This window comes from Camellia sinensis, chromosome 11 (genome assembly GCF_055761805.1).
Source record: "Camellia sinensis isolate YWXY chromosome 11, ASM5576180v1, whole genome shotgun sequence".
Taxonomy (NCBI): Eukaryota; Viridiplantae; Streptophyta; class Magnoliopsida; order Ericales; family Theaceae; genus Camellia; species Camellia sinensis.
This window is the reverse complement of record NC_138971.1, coordinates 147,389,675-147,415,098: the sequence shown is the minus strand read 5'-3', so window position 1 is coordinate 147,415,098 and position 25,424 is coordinate 147,389,675. Positions and strand designations below refer to the sequence as shown.

General features: G+C 37.0%; 1 protein-coding gene across 1 annotated transcript; it reads left to right on the top strand.

Moving 5' to 3' along the window:
• Positions 1-13,037: 13,037 nt before the first annotated feature.
• LOC145802749 (putative LRR receptor-like serine/threonine-protein kinase At3g47570) lies at positions 13,038-23,596 on the top strand. The gene is made up of 3 exons (XM_082895517.1): positions 13,038-13,668; positions 14,379-22,848; positions 23,205-23,596. Exons 2-3 carry the CDS (start codon positions 20,868-20,870, stop codon positions 23,594-23,596), a joined length of 2,373 nt encoding a protein of 790 aa, XP_082751643.1. The 5' UTR covers positions 13,038-13,668; positions 14,379-20,867.
• Positions 23,597-25,424: the final 1,828 nt, after the last annotated feature.

Here is a 25,424-nt window from a genome sequence, read left to right as displayed (position 1 = left end):
ATATACATATATATATATGTATAAATGAGTATATGTATGTAATTTGCATAAATAGGAAATACCCAGATAGGTATGTATGAACATATATACATATGTAGTTTGCACAGATAAGAAATTGACATATAGGAAAAAATGGCTTGGTCAATTTCAACAGATAAGAGAAATTAGGATAAGAATTTCAACAGATAGCTAAAAAAATTAAACACAAAAATTTACACATATAAAATTTGAACATATAAAAAAATTTAAATAGATAAATATAAATTTGAACAGATAGTAAAAAAATTTGAACAAATATAAAATTTACACAAATAAAATTTGGACAGATAGAAAAAATTTAAACATATAGATATAAATTTGAACAGATAGTAAAAAAAAGTCAACAAATAAATTAAAGGGCAAAATTGCAAATAAGATTTCTTTCAAAACTAACAAAAGGATTTTTCACCAAACTATTTCATAAAAGGTGAATCTCTCATCAACAAAAATAATTCACTGGACCTAATGCCTTATACACTTCTTAGATTGGATTTATCATCAATTTACTCAATAAATATCCTTTTAGGATTAATTGTTTTAAAAAAGCAAATCTTTTGGCACAAATTGATTGTATTCCTAAATGAATCAACCCAGGAAAGAAACCACTGCTAGCACAACAGAATGTAAAATGGGATTCTGTGTAAAATGTAATATATGAGTAATTTTTTTATGCGAATATGGTATATGTCATGTGGTACCTTCTACTATTGTGATTGGTTTTAACAGTAGGGTCCACTATATTTATGTTAGGTGTTTGGAGAACAATAGGAGCATATACATTTGTGATTGGCAGTGGCAGAGCCAAAAATTCAAGATAGAAGGAGCACATATTACTCACATCATTGAAAGGAAGAAAAAAAAAATCCACAATAAACAACAACGAGATACTATTAAATTTACACTTTTTTTTTTTTTTTGGTATCCATTGTAGATTAAATATTACAATTATCATTAGAATTACATCAATATAGCTCTACAATCAACAACCCAATTGAATTTATGATTAACAAATTCAACACTATCAACTTAACAAGAAATCTCACAATGGAGAAAAACAATAAACTAAAGGGAGACTTACGTGTAGATCCTAATAGGTGAACTTATTGTCCAATAGATCCTATGATAATTAATAATATTTTTTATCAAACACTATTTAAAAGTCACTAATTGTTAATTTGTAATGCCCTCAAAATATGGTATAAATCAACCTAAGAGATTCACAAACATAATATGAAATGTATTACTTTCATTCATCAGAGTTTATATTACAAAAGAGATTATATGCATTACACTTTCATAAATATTCATTCTGAAATTACAGCAAGCAACACTAATCAGTAACAACAAAATAAATGTCCTACGGGCTTACATCTTTCCAAGAGATAACTTGGTTACAACAAAAGAGAGAGTCATAAGCTCTTTACAATTAAAGCCCCCGGCTTAAAAGGAAAACATATAATCATAAAAATAACAAAAAATAGAGCCTTCAGCCCCGCTCACCCAAACTATGCCCTTGGAGGTGGCATGTCACCTGTACCTGAAAATGGTTTCCCAAGTAGGGTGACCCAAAGCCCAATAGAGATATACTAACACAATGGATGAGATTTAACTAAGATATAAGCATTAGATAAATGTTCAACACTTAAAACCAACAAACATCTTCTTTTCATGACTAAACAATAACGACATCAATATCTCAAACCATTTCCATTCATTTATTCAAATCATCTCATAGATATAATCCCTTGTTATCTAAACAATCCCAAGCGAGGCTATAACTCATTTATCAACACTTCAATAGCAACCATTATTCAAACACTTCAATTTCCTTGTCATTTTACAGAATTCTCATCTGAGGGAACTGGCACCCATATACATATATGATTTCGAGACTTTCACCCTGGACACTCCGGCCAACTTAATTATCAATGGAGTCCATCTCATATCTCCTCCCAAACAATGGAGTACATCCCCTATCTCCTCCCAAACAATGGAGTACATATACAATGTATTTAAAAGCGTGTCATATACAATGACTACCAAATTCACGCATTCAACAATTTAATCAAACCGTTATATTCAATGACATAATTCATATGACTAGTTTCAATTTACCTAGTCCTCATGCAGTTTCTACAACAATCATAGCTATTCTCTACCAATAGCCCAAAACAGATATTTCTAAACAGATAAACAAATATATCAAACATATAATTTGCCAAATTTTCCATAGGTGAGTGATTTATCAAATCCAACTACACCATTCATTTACACATCCTCCCAATTTCACATTTCCCATATCAATTTCATTGTTCATACATAACAATTATTTAACACAAATTGGGGCAATTTTTCCCCTTTCTCCAAATGTCAATTACAAGTCTAAATTTCTTCATTTTAACCCATATAATCCCATCTTCAATGCTCTACATATATTTTCATGGCCCAAAATAGAAAACCCCTCTTTCAAATCTTAAGCTCAAACCCTAGTTTCACCCAAAGGCTTCCAAATTTCCACCATTTATACAAAATGATAAATACCTAGGTTAAAAATCATACTAATGTGTGGAATATCCCTACCTCAAGTGTAGAAACTTAAAGAGAAGAAGAAGAACTTCAAAGATGCCCCAAATTTGGTTTGACTCGGATCAAAGGAAAGCCCTTAAGATGCTCCAACACTTTAACAAAGGAACTAGGGTTGAGAAATACTTAAATCTAGGAGTATTTGTAGAGAGAGAGAGAGTATTTTAGAGAGAGAAGGTGTCGGATTAGGGTTTTGAGGTGAAAAGATCTCAATTTTTTGTGTAAAAATGAGCTACTGCGAACTAATATACGCGGTCCTCGCTCAAGCGAAGGAGTAGTCGCTCGAGCGACTAGACACAACAAATGACCTCGGTCGAGCGTAAGAAACCTCGGTCGAGCGTAGAATACAAAGCTTTAGAAGTTTTTTAGACGCACACGCTTGCTCGAGCGCAAGAAGCCTCGCTCAAGCATAGAATACAAACCTTCCAGTCTTACACAGATGCACACCCTCGCTCGAGCGCAAGAAGCCTTGCTCAAGCGAAGAAACAAATAACACAAGGCTCGCTCGAGTGCAAGAAATCTTGCTCGAGCGAAGAACTTCATCTACCCAGAATTTCTACGTCTAGGAAAGAAACCTGAGGACTCCCAATTCTCACTCAAGCGCAAGAAGTCTTGCTCGAACGAGGAAACAAACTACAAAAAGCTCGCCCGAGTGCAAGAAGCCTCGCTCAAGCGAAGAAGCCAAAATCTGGGCAACAGCAATCTAACCCAACTAACAACCAACATGTTCCAAACTTGCCCAACATGTTCTAAAACTCAAATACAAAGAGTCAAAGGAGAAAACAAGACATGGATACAATATAAAACCACAAAACTCGAGTCCGGGATACAAAGAAGGTTGGGGCAAAACTGGGATCGCTATAACCTTCTCCCTTAAAGAATTTTGTTCCCGAAATTTTAGTACAAGCTTCAAAACCATGATTAACCAATTTTCAAAATGATTACCATTCAACACTCGCCATCATGACCCACCCACCGATCTTTCAATCTCTTCACAAAAGGAAAATTCCACAATATATAACTCAACATGTTTATCAATATGCATTTTTTGAAATCCAACTACTTTCAAGACATACATCTCATATTTCCAAACCATGTTCAATGTTTATAATAAATTTGCATTTCCAAAACTTAAACAACAAATATAATGTTCAAATTAAACTTGCGTTTCTGAAACATATTCAACATTTAGAATGCTTTCATAATTCAAAACATTTACAATGTTTTTACAGTTCATAATCAAAACTAAAATTTCAACATATACTCAAACATCAACAAATAGGTCTGGATATTTCTCCCGGGCTTCCAATTCACGCTCCCAAGTTGCTTCCTCCACCCCGTAATGTTTCCACAATACTTTGACCAAGGGAATTGTCTTGCCTCGCAAGACTTGGTCCCGTCTATCTAAGACTCTCACCGGTCTCTCCTCATATGAGGCATCCTCGTCTACTTCCAAGTCGGTCCAATCCAACACATGCGATGGATCCGGCTCATATTTCCGAAGCATACTAATATGAAACACGTCATGCACTCCGAAAAGTTATGGCGGCAATGCCAAACGATAGGCAACCTCCCCAATCTGCTCAAGGATCTCAAAAGAGCCAATAAACCGAGGGGATAACTTCCCACTCTTCCCAAATCTCATCAAACCCTGTCTAGGTGATATTTTTAAAAGACATGATCACCCACCTCGAATGACAAAGGTCTTCTCCTACGGTTGACATAACTCTTTTCACAACTCTGAGCTGCAACCAACCTCTTACGGATAAGTGCCACTTTCTCCGTCGTTTCTCGAACCAACTTTGGACCTAACAAAGGTGTATCACCCACCTCGGCCCAACACACTGGAGATCTACACGATCGGGCATACAAGGCCTCAAACGGTGCCATGCCAATACACGATTGGAAGCTATTATTGTAGGAAAACTCCACTAAGGCTAAGTGTCTCTCCCACGACCGTTTAAAGTGAAAGACACAGCCTCGAAGCATATCCTCAAGGATCTGAACAATACACTCGGACTGCCCGTCAGTCTGAGGATGGTAAGCTATACTAAAGGTTAATCTAGTGCCCAAGGCACTCTACAAACTCTGCCATAACCGGGCAGTGAAACGCGGATCTCTATTCGAAACAATCGTCACAGGGACCCCGTGCAGCCTCACTATGTCGCGACTATACAAATCAGCAAGGTAATCTACTGAATCTCTTACACGCATAGGAATAAAATGCGTCAACTTGGTCAGTCAATCAACTACCACCCAAATGGCATCGCTACCGCGTTGAGTCCTCAGAAGGCCCACAACAAAATCCATTGTGACATGCTCCCACTTCCACTCAGCTAATAGCCAAGGGTTTCAACAAACCCGCTGGCCTCTGATGTTCGACCTTCACTTACTGACAGGTAAGGCATTTCAACACAAACACGGCCATATCTTTCTTCATATCCCTCCACCAAAACTGGCGACTTAGATCATGATACATCTTTGTGCCTTCTGGATGCACCGTAAGGCGTGAATGGTGAAACTCTCAGAGTACTTCCTCTCAGCAAGACTCCAGTACAAACAAGCGATCATAGTATCTCACAGTCAGGTCAGGATACAAAATCAAACCCTTCTCTGCCTTCCCACTTGAGATCTTCTTTCGAAAGGATTCTACTTCAAAGTCACCCCACTGCACTTCTAACACTCGGTTCACAAGTGTAGGTTGTGCAACCACAGAGAACAAGGTTGCAGACTCAACAGACTCGCCCAGATGCAAGTCAAACTCTCCAAGCACACCCAACATCTCTCATTCCCAGATGGCAATACAAGCCATACTGCCGATAGATTTCCTACTCAAGGCGTCGGCCATTACATTGGCCTTTCCCAGATTGTAATGTAAATCATAATCCTCTATGAACTCTATCCACCTTCTCTGCCTCAAATTCAAGTGCTTTTGTGTAAATAGATATTTCAGACTTTTATGATCAGAAAACACCTCAAATCTCTCACCATACAGATAGTGCCTCCAAATCTTCAAGGCAAAAATCACAGCTACTAACTCTAAATAGTGGGTAGGGTAGTTCCTCTCATGGGTTTTCAATTTTCGTGAGCCATAGGCTACTACTTTCCCCTCTTGCGTCAATACACAACCCAAACCTTCTCGTGAGGCATCACAATACACAGAATAGCCCAAACCCCTCTCTGGAATAATCAAGACTAGAGTGGTGGTAAGTCTAACCTTAAGCTCTTGGAACGACTTTTCACAAGTCTCACTCCACACAAATTTGACCCATTTTCTCGTCAATCTAGTCAAAGGCGAAGCTAATCTAGAGAAATCTTTCACAAACCGACAGTAATAACCGGCCAATCCCAAGAAACTACGGATCTCAAAAACTCTCTTAGGTTGTGTCCAATCCTGCACTGCCTCAATTTTGGATGAATCTACAGTTACCCCTTCCCCGGACACCACATGGCCTAAGAACTTAACCTCTCTTAGCTAGAACTCACACTTCCTGAACTTAGCATACAGCTTATGGGCTCTAAGCAACTCAAGCACCACTCGCAAGTGTTCCTCGTGCTCCTCCTCAGAGGGTGAGTAAATCAAAATGTCATCCACAAAGACGACTTCAAAATGGTCTAAGAACTCTCGGAAGATTCGGTTCATCAAGTCCATAAACACAGCTGGGGCATTGGTTAGCCCAAAAGGCATAACAAGAAACTCATAGTGGCCATACTGCATACGGAATGCCGTCTTCGGGATATCTTCCTCCCTGACCCTCACCTGGTGGTAACCTGATCTTAGGTCTATCTTGGAGAAACAACGAGACCCTTTCAATTGATCAAATAGGTCATCTATACGAAGCATAGGATATTTGTTCTTAACCATAACCCGGTTCAACTTTCGATAGTTAATACAAAGTCTCAAGGCCCCATCTTTCTTTTTAGCAAAGAGGGCTAGTGCTTCCTAAGACGAAGTGCTAGGGAGAATAAAACCCTTATCTAGTAATTCTTGGAGCTGAACCTTCAACTCACTCAACTCAGCTATGGCAAAACGATACGGTGCCATATAAATTGGTGCTGTGCCACACACTAGATCAATAGAGAACTCAATCTCTCGATGGGGTGGTAAACTAATAAGATCCTTGGGAAAGACATCCGAGTACTTACAAACCACTCTTGGCAACTCGACTCGAACTTCATCACACTCACTACTCAAAAAGCTGGCAAGAAGATAACTAAGTTTACTCTGCCCCCGTGGATCATACACCAGTGGTAAAACTCTACCAACGCGATCCCCCAAGAAATGAAAACAATCATCGCTCAAGGTACATACAGTAACCCTCTGACGGTAGCAATCTATAATGGCCCGGTATGACGATAACCAGTCCATACCCAAAATAACATCAAAACCAGTCATATCCATCAACACACAAAAAAAAAAGGAAAGCCGATGATCGGTGACCTCTAGATCACAGCCCCAACACCCCTGCTTCAAAACCATCTCACCCCCAACAGGTGACACAACACAAATAGGAGACGTTAACTGTGCCAACTCTAACCCCAAAACAGATGCAAATGCAAACGAAATAAATAAATGGGATGCACCTGTGTCAATCAACACATTAGCAATCGAGTTGCAAAACAAAAAGGTACCTCTCACAACAGATGGAGCCGGTACAAGATCAGGCGTGGTAACAGCATACACGTACCCCGTAGGTCTCTGATCTACCTGCTCACCCCTCAGAGCATAAGACTGCTGCACTGACTGAGCCGAAGAGGCTCCTTGATTGGCCCTTGAGGCCTGTACTAACTGCGCTGGTTGGTGACTCTGTGTCTGCCTCAAACCAGACGCACCAAGTGTGCCACCCAACTGTGGGCAAAACCTCTTCAAGTGTCCCGTCTGCCCACATTGATAACAAGTGAGCGGCTGGCCTCTACCCTGACTCTGGCCCTGGGAACGAGCCGAAGATGAAGCTGCTCGCTGCCCTCCTTCCCTCTATGGGCAAGCTGGAGACTTGTGGTTCAACTGACCACATTTGAAACAAGTAAAGCCTCCCTAACCACCTCTCCCAGAACCTGAACTTAGCACAGGAAAGGTAGACCTCGAATGAGCTTCTTGGGATTGCTGAGGGTTAGAACCCATCTGTCTTTTATTATCCCCTTGTCCATCCTGACTCCTCCTGGAGCCCCTCATCCTCTCCTCCTCAGCATGCATGATAGTCTCAAGATGAGCTGCAGCCTCCACAAGGCTCCTATAGTCTCTGATCATGGATTCGGACACTCTAAACATGAGTCTGGTCTGCAATCTTTTCTCAAACTCCAAACATCGATGCTTCTCGGTCGCCACTAACTCTGGTGCAAACTTAGACAGGCTAGTGAAGGTGGCCTCAAACTCAGCCACTGGTGTATTCAAGTGCACCAACTTCGAGAATTGATCCCTTAACTTCTCCCTCACTGTAGCAAGTAAGTACTTGTCTTGGAAAGCTTCAACAAAGGCTTCCCAAGTCCCACCAATGCGCCCTGTGCATATTTCCACCACTAACCCGCGTCTCCCTTTAGCTGGAAGGACGTCAAGGTCACTCTCAAACCTCCGTCTTCGATGCTGAGCATCTCAAACGTCTTCATCATCTGCTCTAGCCACTCGTCAGCCTTCAATGGTTCCTTAGGATCACCCAAAAACTAGTCCGAATTTGACGAAAGAACTCCCTCTTCAGAAAGGACGGCCCTGCCTTAGCTACTTGGGCCTGGACTTGATTTTTATCCCTGAGAATGTCCATAGATTCCCTCAATGCTCCGGCCATTTCATGGGCTAAGGCACCCATGGCCTGCTAACCAACCAGTTCGGCCACATTGGCCTGACCAACTCCTTCCTCCTGCGCCAAAATCTCATCCGGTATAGGCATCTTGTGCCTCCTAGGCCTACCACGCCTACCACCACGACCTTGTCCTGACATCTTAATAAAGGTAACAAAAGAGATTAGCACATTTACAAATGTGCCAAAGCTATCTCACTCACGCCCTAATTCGATGGACAACTGTAATTCACTCCACATAATCACATAATCACATAAACACATACGAATTTCATTTCCGAATAATGACTGTCCCGTGGCATTGCTAGAGTTCCTGTTAGAAACGGCAGTAATCAAGTGTCTTTCCAATAGGACTCCCAGAAACCCATGGACCCGATCAATATCCTAGAAATTAAATCTCATACCCATATAGTCACATAAACATGTTATCATATAAGCGCATAGCATCCATACTTAAGTCTCTCACAAGCGAGGCAAACCCATTGTGGTACTAACCACTTTCCATGTACCCAAAGTATTCAAACCCGGTACGCTTTGATACCAAGTTGTAACGCCCTCAAAATATGGTATAAATCAACCCAAGAGATTCACAAACATAATATGAAATGTATTATTTTCATTCATCAGAGTTTATATTACAAAAGAGATTACATACATTACACTTTCATAAATATTCATTCTGAAACTACAGCATGCAACACTAATTAGTAACAACAAAATAAAGGCCTTACAGGCTCAAATTCTTCCAAGAGATAACTTGGTTACAACAAAAAAGAGAGTCATAAGCTCTTTACAATTAAAGCCCTCGTCTTAAAAAGAAAACATATAATCATAAAAATAACAAAAAATAGAGCCTTCAGCCCCGCCCTCTGAAGCTATTCCCTTGGAGGTGGCATGTCATCTGTACTTGAAAATGGTTTCCCAAGTAGGATGACCCAAAGCCCAGTAGAGATATACTAACACAATGGATGTGATTTAACTAAGATATAAGCATTAGATAAATGTTCAACACTTAAAACCAACTGACATCCTCTTTTCATGACTAAACAATAATGACATCAATATCTCAAACCATTTCCATTCATTTATTCAAATTAACTCATAGATATAATCCCTTGTTATCTAAACAATCCCAAGCGAGACTACAACTCATTTATCAACACTTCAATAGCAACCATTATTCAAACACTTCAATTTCCTTGTCATTTTACAGAATTCTCATCTGAGGGAACTGGCACTCGTATAAATATATGATTTCGGGACTTTCACCCTGGACACTCCGACCAACTTAATTATCACTGGAGTCCATCCCATATCTCCTCCCAAACAATGGAGTACATCCCCTATCTCCTCCCAAACAATGGAGTATATATACAATATATTTAAAAGCGTGTCATATACAATGACTACCAAATTCACGCATTCAATAATTTAATCAAACCGTTATATTCAATGACATAATTCATATGACTAGTTTCAATTTACCTAGTCCTCATGCAGTTTCTACAACAATCATAGTTATTCTCTACCGATAGCCCAAAACAGATATTTCTAAATAGATAAACAAATATATCAAACATATAATTTGCCAAATTTTCCATAGGTGAGTGATTTATCAAATCCAACTACACCATTCATTTACACATCCTCCCAATTTCATATTTCCCTTATCAATTTCATTGTTTATACATAATAATTATTTAACACAAATTAGGGCAATTTTCTCCCTTTTTCCAAATGTCAATCACAAGTCTAAATTTCATCATTTTAACCCATATAATCCCATCTTCAATACTCTACATATATTTTCATGGCCCAAAATAGAAAACCCCTCCTTCAAATCTTAAGCTCAAACCCTAGTTTCACCTAAAGTTTTCCAAATTTTCACCATTTATACAAAATGACAAATACCTAGGTTAAAAATCATACTAAGGTGTAGAATATCCCTACCTTAAGTGTAGAAGCTCAAAGAGAAGAAGAAGAACATCAAAGATGCCCCAAATTCGGTTTGACTCGGATCAAAGGAAAGCCCTTGAGATGCTCCAACACTTTAACAAAGGAACTAGGGTTGAGAAATATTTAGATCTAGGAGTATTTGAAGAGAGAGAGAGAGTATTTTAGAGAGAGAATGTGCCGGATTAAGGTTTTGAGGTGAAAAGATTTCAATTTGTTGTGTAAAAATGAGCTGCTGCGAACTGATATACGCAATCCTCGCTCGAGCAAAGAAGTTGTCGCTCGAGCGACCAGACACAACAAGTGACCTCCCTCGAGCGTAAGAAGCCTCGCTCGAGTATGGAATACAAAGCTTCAGAAGTTTTTCAGACGCACACGCTCGCTCGAACGTTCGAGCATAGAATACAAACCTTCAGGTCTTACACAGACGGACACCCTCGCTCAAGCGCAAGAAGCCTCGCTCGAACGCAAGAAGCCTCACTTGAGCAAAAAAGCCAAAATTTGGGCAACAACAATCTAACCCAACAAACAACCAACCTGCTCCAAACTCGCCCGACGTGTTCTAAAACTCAAATACAAAGAGTCAAAGAAGAAGACATGGATACAATATTAAACCACGAAACCCGAATCCGGGATAAAAAGAAGGTCGGGGCAAAACCTGGATCGCTATATAATTTTTAGCGACAGTTTGAAAATTGTCACAAAAAATGTCACTAATTATAAGTTTTAGCAACAATTTAAAAAAATTGTCACAAAAAAGTCACTAATTTTTAACTTTTAGTGATAGTTTGAAAAATTCGTCACACAAAAATATCACTAATTGTAAATTTTAGCAACAACTTATAAAAATCGTAATAAAAAAGTAACTAATTATTAATGTTTAGCTACATATGCAAAAAAATCGTCAAAAAAAAATTATTTGTAACAATGATTTTACTTGGACTTATTTTCAATAGGACTTGATGAGAATTAAGTCTAACTATTAGGACCTATTGATAGTTTTCCCTAAACTGTAAACAAATCCCATGATAAAAATGAGATGTTCAATCAATTCAATTCTTACCATTAACTTTTCAGCTTCGAGTATAAAAGAATGAACAAAAAAAATATAATATAGCACTTTTATAAACTTTAAAATACAAAATAATTTTACATGATTTAAGGATGGGGCACTATTTTAATTTTATAAAGGGCAACTTAGATATAAACTCCATATATAAGGGAAATAGTGTAAATCTGAAAAATCCAGGAAGACACGTGACTCCTCTAGTCCTACATTGGCTCCGCCTCTGGTGATTGCTGAAAGGTAGTGACATGTGATATCCTATTAGCATACAAAAATTTCTCGTAATTTATCCATGTATATTTTATTGTGAAAAAGGTATTTCGTGTATAAAAAAATTATAAAAAATTAAGTTGATCGGATATCAATAGCCTTTCAACAAAGCATAACACATTTGTATTGAAAAAAATGAATGGCAACTGTTATTTTAAATATAAAATTGAATGCAAATGCAATTTAATAAAAGGTCTAACAATATCCGTAAATGCAAGTGTTACTTTAAATATAACACTAAAGACAAATATAATTTGATGAAAGATCTAACAATATCCAAGTAACTTACTTTTCTACAAATTTATTCTACACAATATACCTTAAAAAGTAAATGGTTGAGATCATCTAAATAGAATTCGAGTTTTGACTAATGTACTTCACCGACATCAACCACTAAAATCCGTGTTTGTCACAGTGGAACAATTCAATGAACTTGTGAACAAGTTGGGAAGTTATTCAATACTCCTGTAACATTGTTAGGTGATGTTTCAAAGTAATAATTATTGATCTAAAATATGAGACCTACTATTTTTGTATTAGAATTATAGGAGACAATTGATGATGTGTGGAACCTATAAATAGAAAGGAATAATGCTATAGAAGCATTGAATAATTTCCCAAACAGGTTAGCCAAGGGAGTTGTGTTCCATTCTTCACCACTTAATTTCATTAATTTTAAACGTAGACGTTATTCAGCTCAACCACTAATTTTATGGTCAAGTTTGTAAATTTGCAATCAAAGGATTGTGAGAGACATATCCCTTTCTTTCCTAATCCTCCATTTATTTGGATCAAATGATTTCATCACAAAAAATAAATTTTCCATAAAATTAGTTTTAAAAATTATTATTTTTATATTTAATTATAATTTTAAAGTTGATATACTAAAATTATATTAGTGATAAAGGTGATGGGTTGATGGTAACAATGGCAGTGTGCCAGTGGAGTAGGAGTGGCCATGGAATTCTTTTAGACTTGAAAAAAATATTTAAATTATAAAATCAGACCTATTAACCATAGTACCTTTAATGTAAAAAAAAAAATATATATATATATATATATATTTAAAAAAATTGTAGGAGCCACTGAATAAAGAAAAATTATTTGGCCCTCGTAAGATGTCACATAATGATACTTCTCACTAATTATAATATACATAAAATTATAAATCTTTCCTATTATATCAATCATAACACTTCTAATACACTACGGGACCATTGTCCAGTACAGGCCCACAACGTTGACTTTTACCATGCAGGTCACTCAAAAGCTGTCCATGAATCAAAGAGGCCCATATGAACTACATTTCCATGCAAATTAAATTCTCAGAGGGACCTATGGAATATATTTCCACAGATTTTAAATTCTTATGTTGTCGTATTATATACAAGTTGAAGTACTTGACTAGGGCTGGGCATAGGGTCATCTGACCCGCCCAAACCGTCCTACCCGACCCTACCCGCACAGTTATGGGCGGTTTCGCAAACATATTAGGGTCGGGTGCGGTTTAAATATTACAAATTTTCGGGTTGCGGGCGGGTTGTGGGTTTGAACCGCACCCGCCACAACCCGCCCGCACAGAATAACTTTTTTTTTTTTTTCCCTAAAAAATCTGGACCGTTCATTATTTTTGTTGCCTAACCAAACAAAACCCTAAACCTAATATCATCAAACACACTACAGAAGCAGCTCTCTCTATCTCATCTCTCTCTCTCTCTCTCTCTCTCGTTCTTCTATCTCTCTCTCTCTCTGTGGCGATGGCGACGGCAACAACTGATTTCCACCGATTTCCACCGATCGACGTCTCGTTCTTCCATCTCTCTTTCTCTGTGGCGATGGCGACGGCGTCCACTGATTTCCATCAATCGACGTCTCGTTCTTCCATCTCTCTCTCTATGGCGATAGCGACGGTGGCCACTGATTTCCACCGATCGACTCTCACTCTCTCTCTCCGGCGACTCTCAGGTATGCTTCTGTCTGTCTGTCTCTTTCTCTCTCTCTTCTCGATCTCTAAATTTTCTTTTTTATGTCTGATCTGTTTGTGTCCTCAATTCTTTATCAAGATTTTATAAATCTATTTTGATATTTGAATCTGTTATGAATTTGTTATGAATCTGTTTTGATATTTGAATATGTTTTGAATCAGTTATGAATAGGGGGTAATGCTTCTGTTTTTCATAGTATCATGTTTTGTCTGATTTATGGGTTTTAGGTTTATTTGCTTATTTATTTATTAAGGATTTGTGGGTTTTTGGGCTTTTGAATGATTTGTCTGCTTTTGGATTTGTGAATTTTAGGTGTTTGTTTAAAGTCCTCAAAGGATGTTGGTTGTGGTGGACTTGCTGAAATGAATTATGAAAGCCTCCAATTGTGAATTATAAGCGTGTCTGTTTTTACTGCATTCTAGTAAAACTTACAAGTACTAAACTTGGATCAAATTTTGACAACTTGTGTGATCAAAAAGTAACTGATTCTGCTTGAATATTTCAACTTCTGCTTGAATCTGCTTAATTCTGCTTGATTCTGCTTGAATCTGAAATCTGAATTTGTTTTGTTTGATCTTAGTTGTTTTGGCCTCTGTTAATTCTAAAATCTTAGTTTTTTTTTTTTTTTTGATGCCTCGTTGTTTTTATTGATGCCTCATTGATTTGATTAGAATTAGTGTTGTTCTTCAGCTTTCGATAACTCTAGAAATGTCTGAGACTATAAGTCGTCATCTTATCCACCCTTCTCGGAGACATTCCCCAACAGTTACTAAGGTATTCCTTCTGACTCAATGCTGTGATGCTTTCCATGGTTATATATCTATATTGCTGCCATTTTGTTATATATCTTACCTAAATTTTTCTATGTTATCCATGTAGAAAATGATAATCTACTTAGTGCCATGTTTTTTGGATTATCTAGGTTTAGAGCGATGTTAGCATTAGGGGATGATCTTATGGGTCTATTGATAAGTTTTTAAATACTTGACAGTTTGTGTAGCTTTGTTAGCATTAGGGGATGATCTTATGGCTGTTAGTTGGTATCATTGTTGCTAAAGCTAAGATGCATTGTTGCTAAAGCTAAAAAAAGTTCAATCCGCAAACCGCCCGCAACCGCCCGCACATCCGTGAACCCTATCCGCACAAACCGCAAACCGCATTGCGGGCGGTTGCGGGTTGACTTTTCCCCAAACCGCATAGATACGGGCGGGTCCAAACCAAACCGCAAACCGTCGCAAACCGAACCGCGGACACCCCTATACTTGACCCCCTCCCTCCCAAAAATATCTTTTTAGGATTAAACTTTTTTTAAAAGTAATTCTTTTGGGACAAATTGGTATTCCTAATATTGTCGTATTATATACAAGTTGAGGTACTTGACCCCCTTCCACCCACCCACCCACCCAAAAAAATCTTTTTAGGATTAAACTTTTTTAAAAGTAAATCTTTTGGGACAAATTGATATTCCTAACCGTATATTTTTAAGCGATATTTTTAAAATTTTATCTTTAAGGTTTATTTTGACAATTAAGTTAAAAGTTAATTTATTAGCTCTTTAGCTTTTTTGGATTGCATCACCTCTCTATTTTTTTGGAACATTTTAAAAAAAAAAAGTCAAAAAATAATTTTTTTACCTACTTTTCAAAATAGGCCTAAATGTCGTTTTTTTTTTAAACTTTTCAGACAGCCTTTTCGTGAAGGCTCAAATTGGTTTGTTAATATTTTTTATAACAAAATTTTTATTTTTAAAAATGAAAGAGTTTAATTCTTAAAATTTTTATTTGTTGTTGGGTTAGATAATCGTAATTTATGTTGTAATTATTGATTCATTATATTCCGTTTGTGATAAAAATAAAATCCAATAAAAAACTACTCAAATGATGTGGCTGATACACGGATTCTCTCTTAAAGAATGCATTTATTTTTGATGAAAATAATCACTAAATTGGTTGAAATTAACTTACGAAATTGGCCAAGTTTATTAATTGGCCAAGAAACCCACAAGACTAACAGGAACATAAGTATTTTTACAAGACTACATGTAGCATAAGTCTTTTAAATAGGACTTATAAATAATTTAACATAAATATAAAGTGGTTAGAATTATCACAACAAAAACTATAGCAAATAATCATAATCCATGTACTTTAGCCTTTGCTGACACTGGGAATCGTGTTGATGCAACACTTACCACATAACTGAAAAAATAACCATTGGATTAAGTTTCTTAAAAATTATATATAAAGGCCAAATTTATTTTAGATTTTAATGATTCATAGGCTTAAATTGACTGGACAATCATCATTTTAGTTAAGAAAATGTTAAGATTGGAACAATTATAGATAGAAACTTATCACAATACTCACAAACTTTAAGTGAGAGGCATCTGAAGTGGTGATGAATTTCACCAAGACTTGTAAATGTTTGGTATATACATGGAAAATCCTATGGCGTGCACATTTTCAGGAATACATATCATATGTACTTTCTCATAAATTGGCGTAATTTTATTATAAAATTTTATAATATCAATTACAAAATGCCTAATCTCGTCACAAATTGACATAACACAAAATATTGTAACAAAACCACAAACTTTTGTTACATGATTCACAAAATTTTGGACATTTTGATATATTAATTTGTGACGAGATTATGTATTTTGTAATTGATATTACAAAATTTTGTGATAAAATTATGCCAATTGTGATAGAGTGCATATAGTATGCACCACTAAGGGAGTGCACACCCTAAGCTTTCACTATTTGTATATATAATATTTATAATTGGCTTAATGGAAATAATTATAAATCCGTTAAAAAGATTACAATTAATGTATCAAATTATATAAAAAGATTAGACTGTTATTTACATTGCCAATATATGATTTGCATAAAGAAATGTTTTTAAAACCAAAATTGTGAAAGTCTTACCTAAGATGGGACTAAAAATATTTGAATATTGAAAATGAATGTGCTAAAAAAACCTTGACTACAAAAACTTAATTAGTAATTTTATATCTCAAAAAGCAAGAAAAATTCGGTTTTAAATAAAACATGTAGAACATAAAAAGATGAGTTGGATGTTTCTTTTATACCATAGTTTTTAAGTTGGAATCAGCACTCTACATGTACTACACTTTTGGATTACTTATTCCAAATACATAATTTTTGTTAAGTACCATATAAAAATTATATTACGAAATAAATAAAAATTTTATTTGGGTGCAAGTTCAACTCGATAGAGTGGATGTGAAATTCCTCCATTTATTAGCCAGCAAGTAAGAGCAGTTTAGATATTCTTGGAACTCGTTTGAGAACTTAGTCTTTTTAGTGGGTTTATAATTTTTTTATGAGGTGAAAAAAATTGTGTTTAAGAAAGATTTTGTTAATTAAATAAATAGTTGTGAGGAAAAAAAAAATTAATTGATGTGTACGATGTAACTCTTTGCTATTGGGGTTGAATTTTTAATTTTTTGACAACGACTCCTTAATAACACAATAAACTACAAACACAGGCCACCAAAAAAGAAAAAAAAGAAAAAAAAAGGACAAATCATATCAGAAATCCCTACATTTTCACCTTTGTATTATTTTAGGTTTTGTCATTATAAGTAGCTCAATTTTGACCTTAAATTTGGTGTCAATTTGGTCTAATTGACAATATCAATTAGGATTTTAGAAAGAAAATAGTCACCGAAATTGTGTAGATTAACTCACTAAGTCAAATAATTTACAATTTCCTATAAAAGCATAATACAAGATACTCGTGTGTATTCTTTATAAATAAAAGACTAAAAATTGAAATTAATTAGATACAAAGTCATAAATTTTGAATTAAAATAGAACCAATCGAAATTATATAAAACAAAATAGAACAATGACCAAAGAATAAGAATTACTGGTGTAATTTGCGACAAAAAAAAAAAAATCCCAAGCCTATGGCTCTATAAATACATATATTTGGCTCTCCTTTAATGTATACAAGTTGGCCAGCTCCATTTCTCATCACAATAATATTCTATTTTTGACACCAAATGGAGCAAACTAATTCAACTTTTCTCAATTGTCTACGTATATCTTTACTTTGTTTCATTTTCTTTTTCATGAACTCTTTTGAACTAATTACCACTGCCAAGGGCAACCCCAGTTTAGTTCTCACCAACGAGACAGACCATCAGGCTCTGCTTGCAATCAAGGATTTGATACAAGGAGATTGTCACGACCCCAAACCGCCCCTAGTAGTTTGGTGCCGTGATGGCCAGTAATCCGTAATTACCGAAGGCCAACTTTCAAAGCTTAACACAATCAGAGTATAATAAACGGGGCTCACAAATGCGGAAGCAATAAATCGAAATACAAGTGGTCCGTGAGAGCAGTGCATAAGTTCAATGAAATGGCATACATCTTTACAACTTGAATATAACAAAGGAAAATACGTATTACATCTTGATCAAAAGGTTTCTCGAGCCGACATATACAAAATACAGTGAATACAAGCCAAGAAGCATAATTTTCAAGAATTGCCGACATAAATAAAAATGACATCGCCGACGTGAATACAAAACAAAGCCGACAAAAATCAAGGATCCAAAACAGTCTTTCAAAAACACATTCTAGGCGTCGCCGACGTCCTGCTCGTCACCTACATATATATAGAGAGGATGAGTATGGAAACTCAGTGAATGGTACTAGTAATAAAGGTTTTGCATGAATATAGCCGAAGTCTTTCCAAAACAAAACATGCCAAAGCCATACAATATTAGCCGAGATCCTTTTCAAAGCAAAACACATCAAAACTTTATCGAAACAAGGGATGAACCGTATTCATCTATCAAAGTCTTACAAGTCTCAAGGGATGCTCACTGACATCGGCAAAACACAAATCAAGCTTTCCGAACAAACAAGTCCACGCGGTAAACCGTCGGTGGCAAATCAAGGACTGCACGATCCGTAATCGATTAGTCAATGGTACTACAAAACTTTATAGTCCTCCAACACGAGGGACTTGTGTTACTTAAGCCCGTAGCTCCTTTTAACACGATGATCTAGTGTTACTTAGGCCCGTAGCCCGATTTAACATGATGGTCTTGTGTTACTTAGGCCCGTAGCCCGCTTTAACACAATAGTCTTTCCAAGAAAGGACCGTATCCTTTTATACTTAGTGCTGCGAAAGTTTAGAGTCCTCCAGCACAAGGGACTTTTCAAGGATGACATCAAAACAAAGCTTATACTTGATACATCAAAACAAGGCTATTCATTCATGCTTAACAAAACTTTCGTCAAAACAAAGCAAGGCAAGACTTATCAAAAACAGTATAACATAGCTTTATTAAAAGCACCACTCATCTAGTTCTTCAGGTGTAGGCTCAAAGCAAGGATCAAGGTCCTACAATCACATAGTAATCACATTTTCAAAAACAAGCTTTATATGCATGCAAATGATCTCGGCATTCTCACCAAATCCAAGTCAATAACAAAGCAAAACATGCTGGGAGATTAAACACTGTTCCCGTCTCACGAAAACACACTGGGTACCAACCAGGTCTTTGTCGAGGTCCCGCACCTCCTTGCCGAGGTGTGGTCCTGATGGCCTCAATCAAAACAAAGTCGGGAAAACCTGGGTTTCCCTTTGAAGAACATGATCATGAAGGAGATGAATGCAAGGTCATAACTTGTTACAAAAATCTGAGATTTCATGCCATGAGTTCAAAACATGGACCTGGATACCCATACAAGAAGGTCATGCAAGAACAAACACATAACATGGTTTTGGGTTTCCGAACTTTCGGATCAAAACGAGACTTTCCTCAAGAACACATGAAAACCATTTTTCTCTTTCCAAAACCAACTTCAAATCGATGCATGACACGCAAAACAGATTCGATCATGCAATGCAGCTAGATGATCAATAACAACAATCAAAGTAGATCAAGATTCTTACCCCAAAGCTCGAATCTAACTACTCAAACCTCGAAGATCAAGCTTGGAAGATCTATTCTCACTCAAGAACTTCTCCTCCTTCTCTCTAGAGCTTCTCTGTCTAAAGGCAAAGATTTGAGACAAAATGATTTGCTTCTAGGTCTGCCGGCTGTCTTAACAATCAGCTCAGACACGTGGCGCTATCGGGTCGGTTCAACTCAAAAGGTGATTGATTGATAAGACAAGTCTATGACAAAGCGTACGCAGCAAGCTGGGGTAAGACACATCGGCAAGTAATGACATCGGCTCAAGTCAAAGCTTCGGCAACAGGATAACAAAGACATCGGCTAGGGAGACGACACTTGACTAAGCTGTGCCACACCTTGGCCGGGGTGTGCCACACCTCGGTCTAGGCCATACCTGCCCGAGGACAAGGATCACTAAGTGCAAAACATCTCGGCAAACAAGCCCGAGGTGAAGATGAGGGTCAACCAAGGTCCCAAAACATTTCAAACTACCAAGGCTCAGAGTTGAACTAAACTCAAGATGACCTCGGCTACACGCCGAGCAAAGAACAAAATCAAGCAAACAACACTTCAACAAAACAAGGCAAGGCAAAACTTTCAAAATAACATAACGAGACAAGATCATGCATGAATGTATGCAAGTATGACAAGAGTAAGGTGAGGGTTGCTACAGAGATCCTCTGGGTGCCTTAAACTCATGGAATCATTCAATTCACTTTTGCAATTGGCAAGGAGTCTCATGCGGTCGTCGACATCAACGTGTAACAGTCCTAAACATATCATCTCTCGCATTGGTGGGTTCGGTATCTCCTCACATTGGGAACCTCACCTTCCTTAGTACAATTGATCTAGGTAACAACAGCTTTCATGGCGAAATCCCACAAGAACTTGGCAAGTTGTTTCGTCTGCAATATCTTTGGCTTTTGAATAACTCTTTCCAAGGTGAATTTCCAATCAGTTTGACTCATTGTTCACACTTGAGAGTTATCCGTGTGCATAATAACAATCTAAGAGGTAAAATTCCTACCGAGTTGGGTTCCTTGCCCAGTCTCTCCGCCTTGAATCTTGCAAGCAATCATCTCACTGGAACTATCCCACTTTCAATTGGGAACCTTTCCAATCTACGTGGGCTTTGTCTAGCGTACAATAATCTAGAGGGAAGCATTCCCACCCAACTTGGGCAGCTTTCCAAGTTGGAGTTTCTTCAGCTGACGGAAAACAATTTGTCCGGTATGGTTCCGACTTCGCTTTACAACATCTCATCAATCTACTACTTATCTATCAATTTCAACCAATTGCACGGAACTGTACCACCAGATTTAGGCTTGACCCTTCCAAATTTACAAGGATTTTATGTTGAATCCAATCAATTCTATGACCAAATTCCATCGTCAATAGCAAATGCTACAAGACTTGCGCACATTAATTTTATCAGCAATTTGTTTACTGCGCCCATGCCTATGAATCTGGGAACCCTTGATGCTTTAGAAAGTGTAGATGCTTCTAACAATTCACTTGGAACAAACCAAGCCAGTGAATTAATGAGCTTCCTCACTTCTTTATCCAATTGTTCCAATCTACGTGTTGTGGGTTTGGCAATGAATCATTTTAAAGGTTTTTTGACCCATTCTACTGCAAATCTCTCCACCAAGATCACTTGGTTCAATCTACAATACAACTATATATCTGGAAACATACCTCTTGGTATTGGGAACCTTGTAAATTTGCAATACCTATTTCTAGATCAGAACTTGCTTACAGGTAGTATTCCAAATTCCATTGGAAAACTCTCCATGTTACAAATCTTCTTTCTTGACATAAATAACATCTCTGGAGAGATTCCATCGTCTTTTAGAAACCTGAGTAGGCTTGGTATACTTGACCTATCAACAAATACGATTGAGGGAAGCATTCCTATTTCTTTAGGCAATTGTACCAATCTGCAACAAATTCATCTTGATTACAATCATCTCACGGGAGCAATACCTTATCAAATCTTTGGTCTGTCTTCCCTCATTAGTCTATACTTGAGTCAGAATTACTTAACAGGACTATTACCACAAGAAGTGGGTAACTTGAAAAATCTGGGTAGACTATATATATCAAAAAATAAACTATTTGGAGAAATCCCTGCCACTCTCGGCAATTGTGAAGTTTTAGAATTCCTCTACATCAATGGTAACCTTTTCGAAGGTACAATTCCGACAGCCTTCAGACAATTGAAAGGTATTCAAGAACTAGATGTTTCTAGGAACAACTTGTCTGGACAGATTCCAAGGTTTCTCGGGGAGTTTCGGTTCGTTCAATATCTCAATCTTTCCTACAATATATTTGATGGTGAAGTTCCGAATGGAGGAGTTTTCACAAACATTAGTGCCTTCTCAATTGTTGGAAATAGTAAGCTATGCGGAGGAATTAAACTATTGCAATTGCCTGCATGCCCGATGGAAGTCTTAAATGAAAGGAAACGACCTTCCAACCATAGAGTAATAGCTCTAGTAGTTACTCTCACTATTGTTGTATTATCATTGTGCATTCTAGCTATTCTTTATTGGAACAGAAGGTCAAGACAACAAGTCAATTTAGCCTCACCCTTGAAAAACCAATATCCACAACTTTCTTATGGAGAACTTTTTCAAGCAACCAATGGGTTCTCTCCATCCAACTTAATTGGTGAGGGAGGATATGGTTCTGTTTATAAAGGGATTCTCAACTCTGATGAACAAATTGTTGCTGTGAAGGTGCTCAAACTGCACGAACATGGAGCGAACAAGACTTTTGTTACAGAATGTGAAGCGTTGAAGAACATTCGCCATCGAAATCTTGTCAAGATAATTACACTTTGCTCAAGCATTGATTTTAAAGGCAACGACTTCAAGGCTTTGGTCTTCAAGTTCATGGAAAATGGGAGCTTAGAAAATTGGTTACACCCAAGTCTTTTGGAGCAAAATGAACCTAAGAACTTGAACTTTGTTCAAAGGCTAAAGATTGCCATTGATGTGGCTTGTGCATTGGATTATCTTCACAATCATTGTGAAATGGCTTTTGTTCATTGTGATTTAAAGCCAAGTAATATTCTTCTTGACGGTGATTTGTGTGCCCATGTTAGTGATTCTGGCTTGGTAAAGATTTTTTCAGCAACCAATGGAATTTCTATTCATCAGCAATCAAGTTCAATTGGGATTAGAGGAACAATTGGCTATGTTGCCCCAGGTAATTGTTTATTGCTTCTTATGTTGAAATTGATTAAGAAATATTATTTAGTTACATTATATTATTATCTTGCGGTGAACTAAAAACCAATTACGAGATTATATAGAAATTAAGCCATGTTTTAGAGATGACTTTCCTTGGCTTTGCCTTATTGTTTGTATAGCTACCATAACAAATTAAATCAATCATTGTCCTACCCCTATGGTATTTGAACATAGATTTTAACCCTTGAGATAATTTTATCTTTTGAAATGTTGAACTTTTTTTTTTCAACAAAAGAAATACAACTTATTAGTTAAACAATCATACCAAAAGTAAAAATTTTATGCATTTTTTTAAACTATTTCTTATTGCAGAGTATGGTATGGGTGTGGAGGTATCAATGCAAGGTGATATGTATAGTTATGGAGTGTTACTACTAGAAATGTTCACAGGAAAAAGACCAACTAATAACAGGTTTACGGGCAATGTAAACCTCCATAGCTACGTACAAATGTGTCTTCCGGAGCAAGTAATGCAGATCGTTGATCCCCAAATCATATTGGAAAAGGAAGAGGAGCCAAGTAGGAGCATTCAAAGTAGTACAACCAACATTTCTAAACTAGAGGCTTGCCTAGTACCAGTCTGTCAAATTGGAGTTTCATGTTCTGCTGAAATGCCGAGTGAAAGAATGAGTGTGAAAGATGTTGTCAAAGAACTACACAAGATTAGAAATGTATTTCTTGGGGTTAGGGGACAAAGGCATTAGGATGGAAGAAGAAATGATTCTTAACTAAAGCCGCATTTATAGGTTATTTTGATGTTCTAAGATTTTCTTTCCCTCACTTTCCTTCTCCCCCCTTTTATTTTCTGAATCTGTAATTGTTAAGCTCGAAAAGGCATGAAAGTGGTTGTACTTGTTGCATTGTCATCAAATATTTATAACTAGTTAAGGTTTCTATATGTTTATATGTATGCCTTCTCTATCTAGTTTTGTCATAGTTTCGTTTTCTGGTTTATTCCCTCTAGTAGTTCTATTGTACATAAGGGAGCTTGGCTCAAAACAAAAAAACTGATGCCATAGAAGCTAAAAGAGAAGAACAAAAACAAAAACAAAAAAAGATTTAGCTCATAATATGATGGATTATGAAGTTATGATACATCAAATACTAACCAATATCACTCATATAAATTATTGAGCAAAGGGAAAAATGTTTCATTTATGTTGATTTCACTCTCATCATCTATTAATCTAAAACTTAATCTGATGGTGTAATGGTATTAGTGACATATTAGTTAGATGCAAAACTAAAACTTAATCAATGTATATAACTAATGGGAAATATAAATAATCTTTATTATGAGGAAAACAAAAATTTACTAGTAGAAAGTGTTAAAAAAATAAAAAGCACAATGCTAGCAACAATCTTCTACTCTATAACCTACCTATAAAAGCAGGAAAATCTGCCTCTAACGTCAGTGTGTCTAACCCAGGTGAAATGGAAAATTTACCCTTGTTGAAGATTGCAGAGCAAGATCTCCATTAGTTGGGTCTTCTCCAGCAATCTGTTCATCACCTCTTCCCGTATGTGTTCCTGCAGCTTTCCACTCAAGCTTCTTCCACAAGTTCTCCTATTTTAAGAGGTGTAAACTATTGCCTTACTGCAAACTACTAGGAGTTTGGTCCAAGAAAGAAAAGAGGCATGGCATTCCTCAACTTCCATATTCCAATAGCTATGAATTCCATTTCTTACTTCCGTTGTCCTATGTTTGTGTAGCGATCTCGGTTTCGATCCTTCTTTCATGTTTTGCCACTTCGACTAGGCCGGTCGGGGGTCGAGCTGCCCGGTCAACTCGCGGGGGTCCAAAGAGCAGCGCCCTGGCAGGGTTAAAGGGTAGCGCCCCCAAAACAAAAATGCAAAATGCGTTCGAAGTGGCTTGTCTGCTCGAGCGGCCGTTTATGCGCTCGCGCGAAGAATGCTTGGTTTCAGAAATTTGACATGTCTCCAAAAGTACTAGGTTAGTGTATTTGACGCTCGAGCGAGGCATTCCACCTCGAGCGGACCATGTTATATCAATTCGTGAATCTGATATTTCATATCACTTTTTCAGTCCTCTCTCTCTCTAAAACTCTCCAGAATTCCAGATCGGGAGCTTCTCTCTCTGAAAGTCATCTTCTCTCTTTGATTTCTCAAACTCCATTGGGATTCAGACCTAAGTTCTTTACCAAAGTTGGTTGTCATCTCGAGGGCTTCGTTGTGTGCTGTGAAGATCGAGTTTCAACACCGTTGATTTTGGGGGTTTCATCTCATTTCTTCTTCAAAACTTGAGGTAGGGATTTTCTTAGAGTTATATATATATTTTTGCAAGATCTAGATAATTTTCGAAATTATCCTTTGATTAGTTTTGAGAAATTGATTGTTGATTTCAAGAAGATGAGTGATTTTGAAAGAGGGTTTAATTTCTTTTCCTTTTAAAATAGAAATTGAAGGTTTTGAACCATATTGATTGAAGAAAGATGATTTTGGGGAGATTCTTCTAAATATCTCGGAGATGAATGGTTTTGGTGAGAAAACCTAGAAATTGGGTCTTTTCTT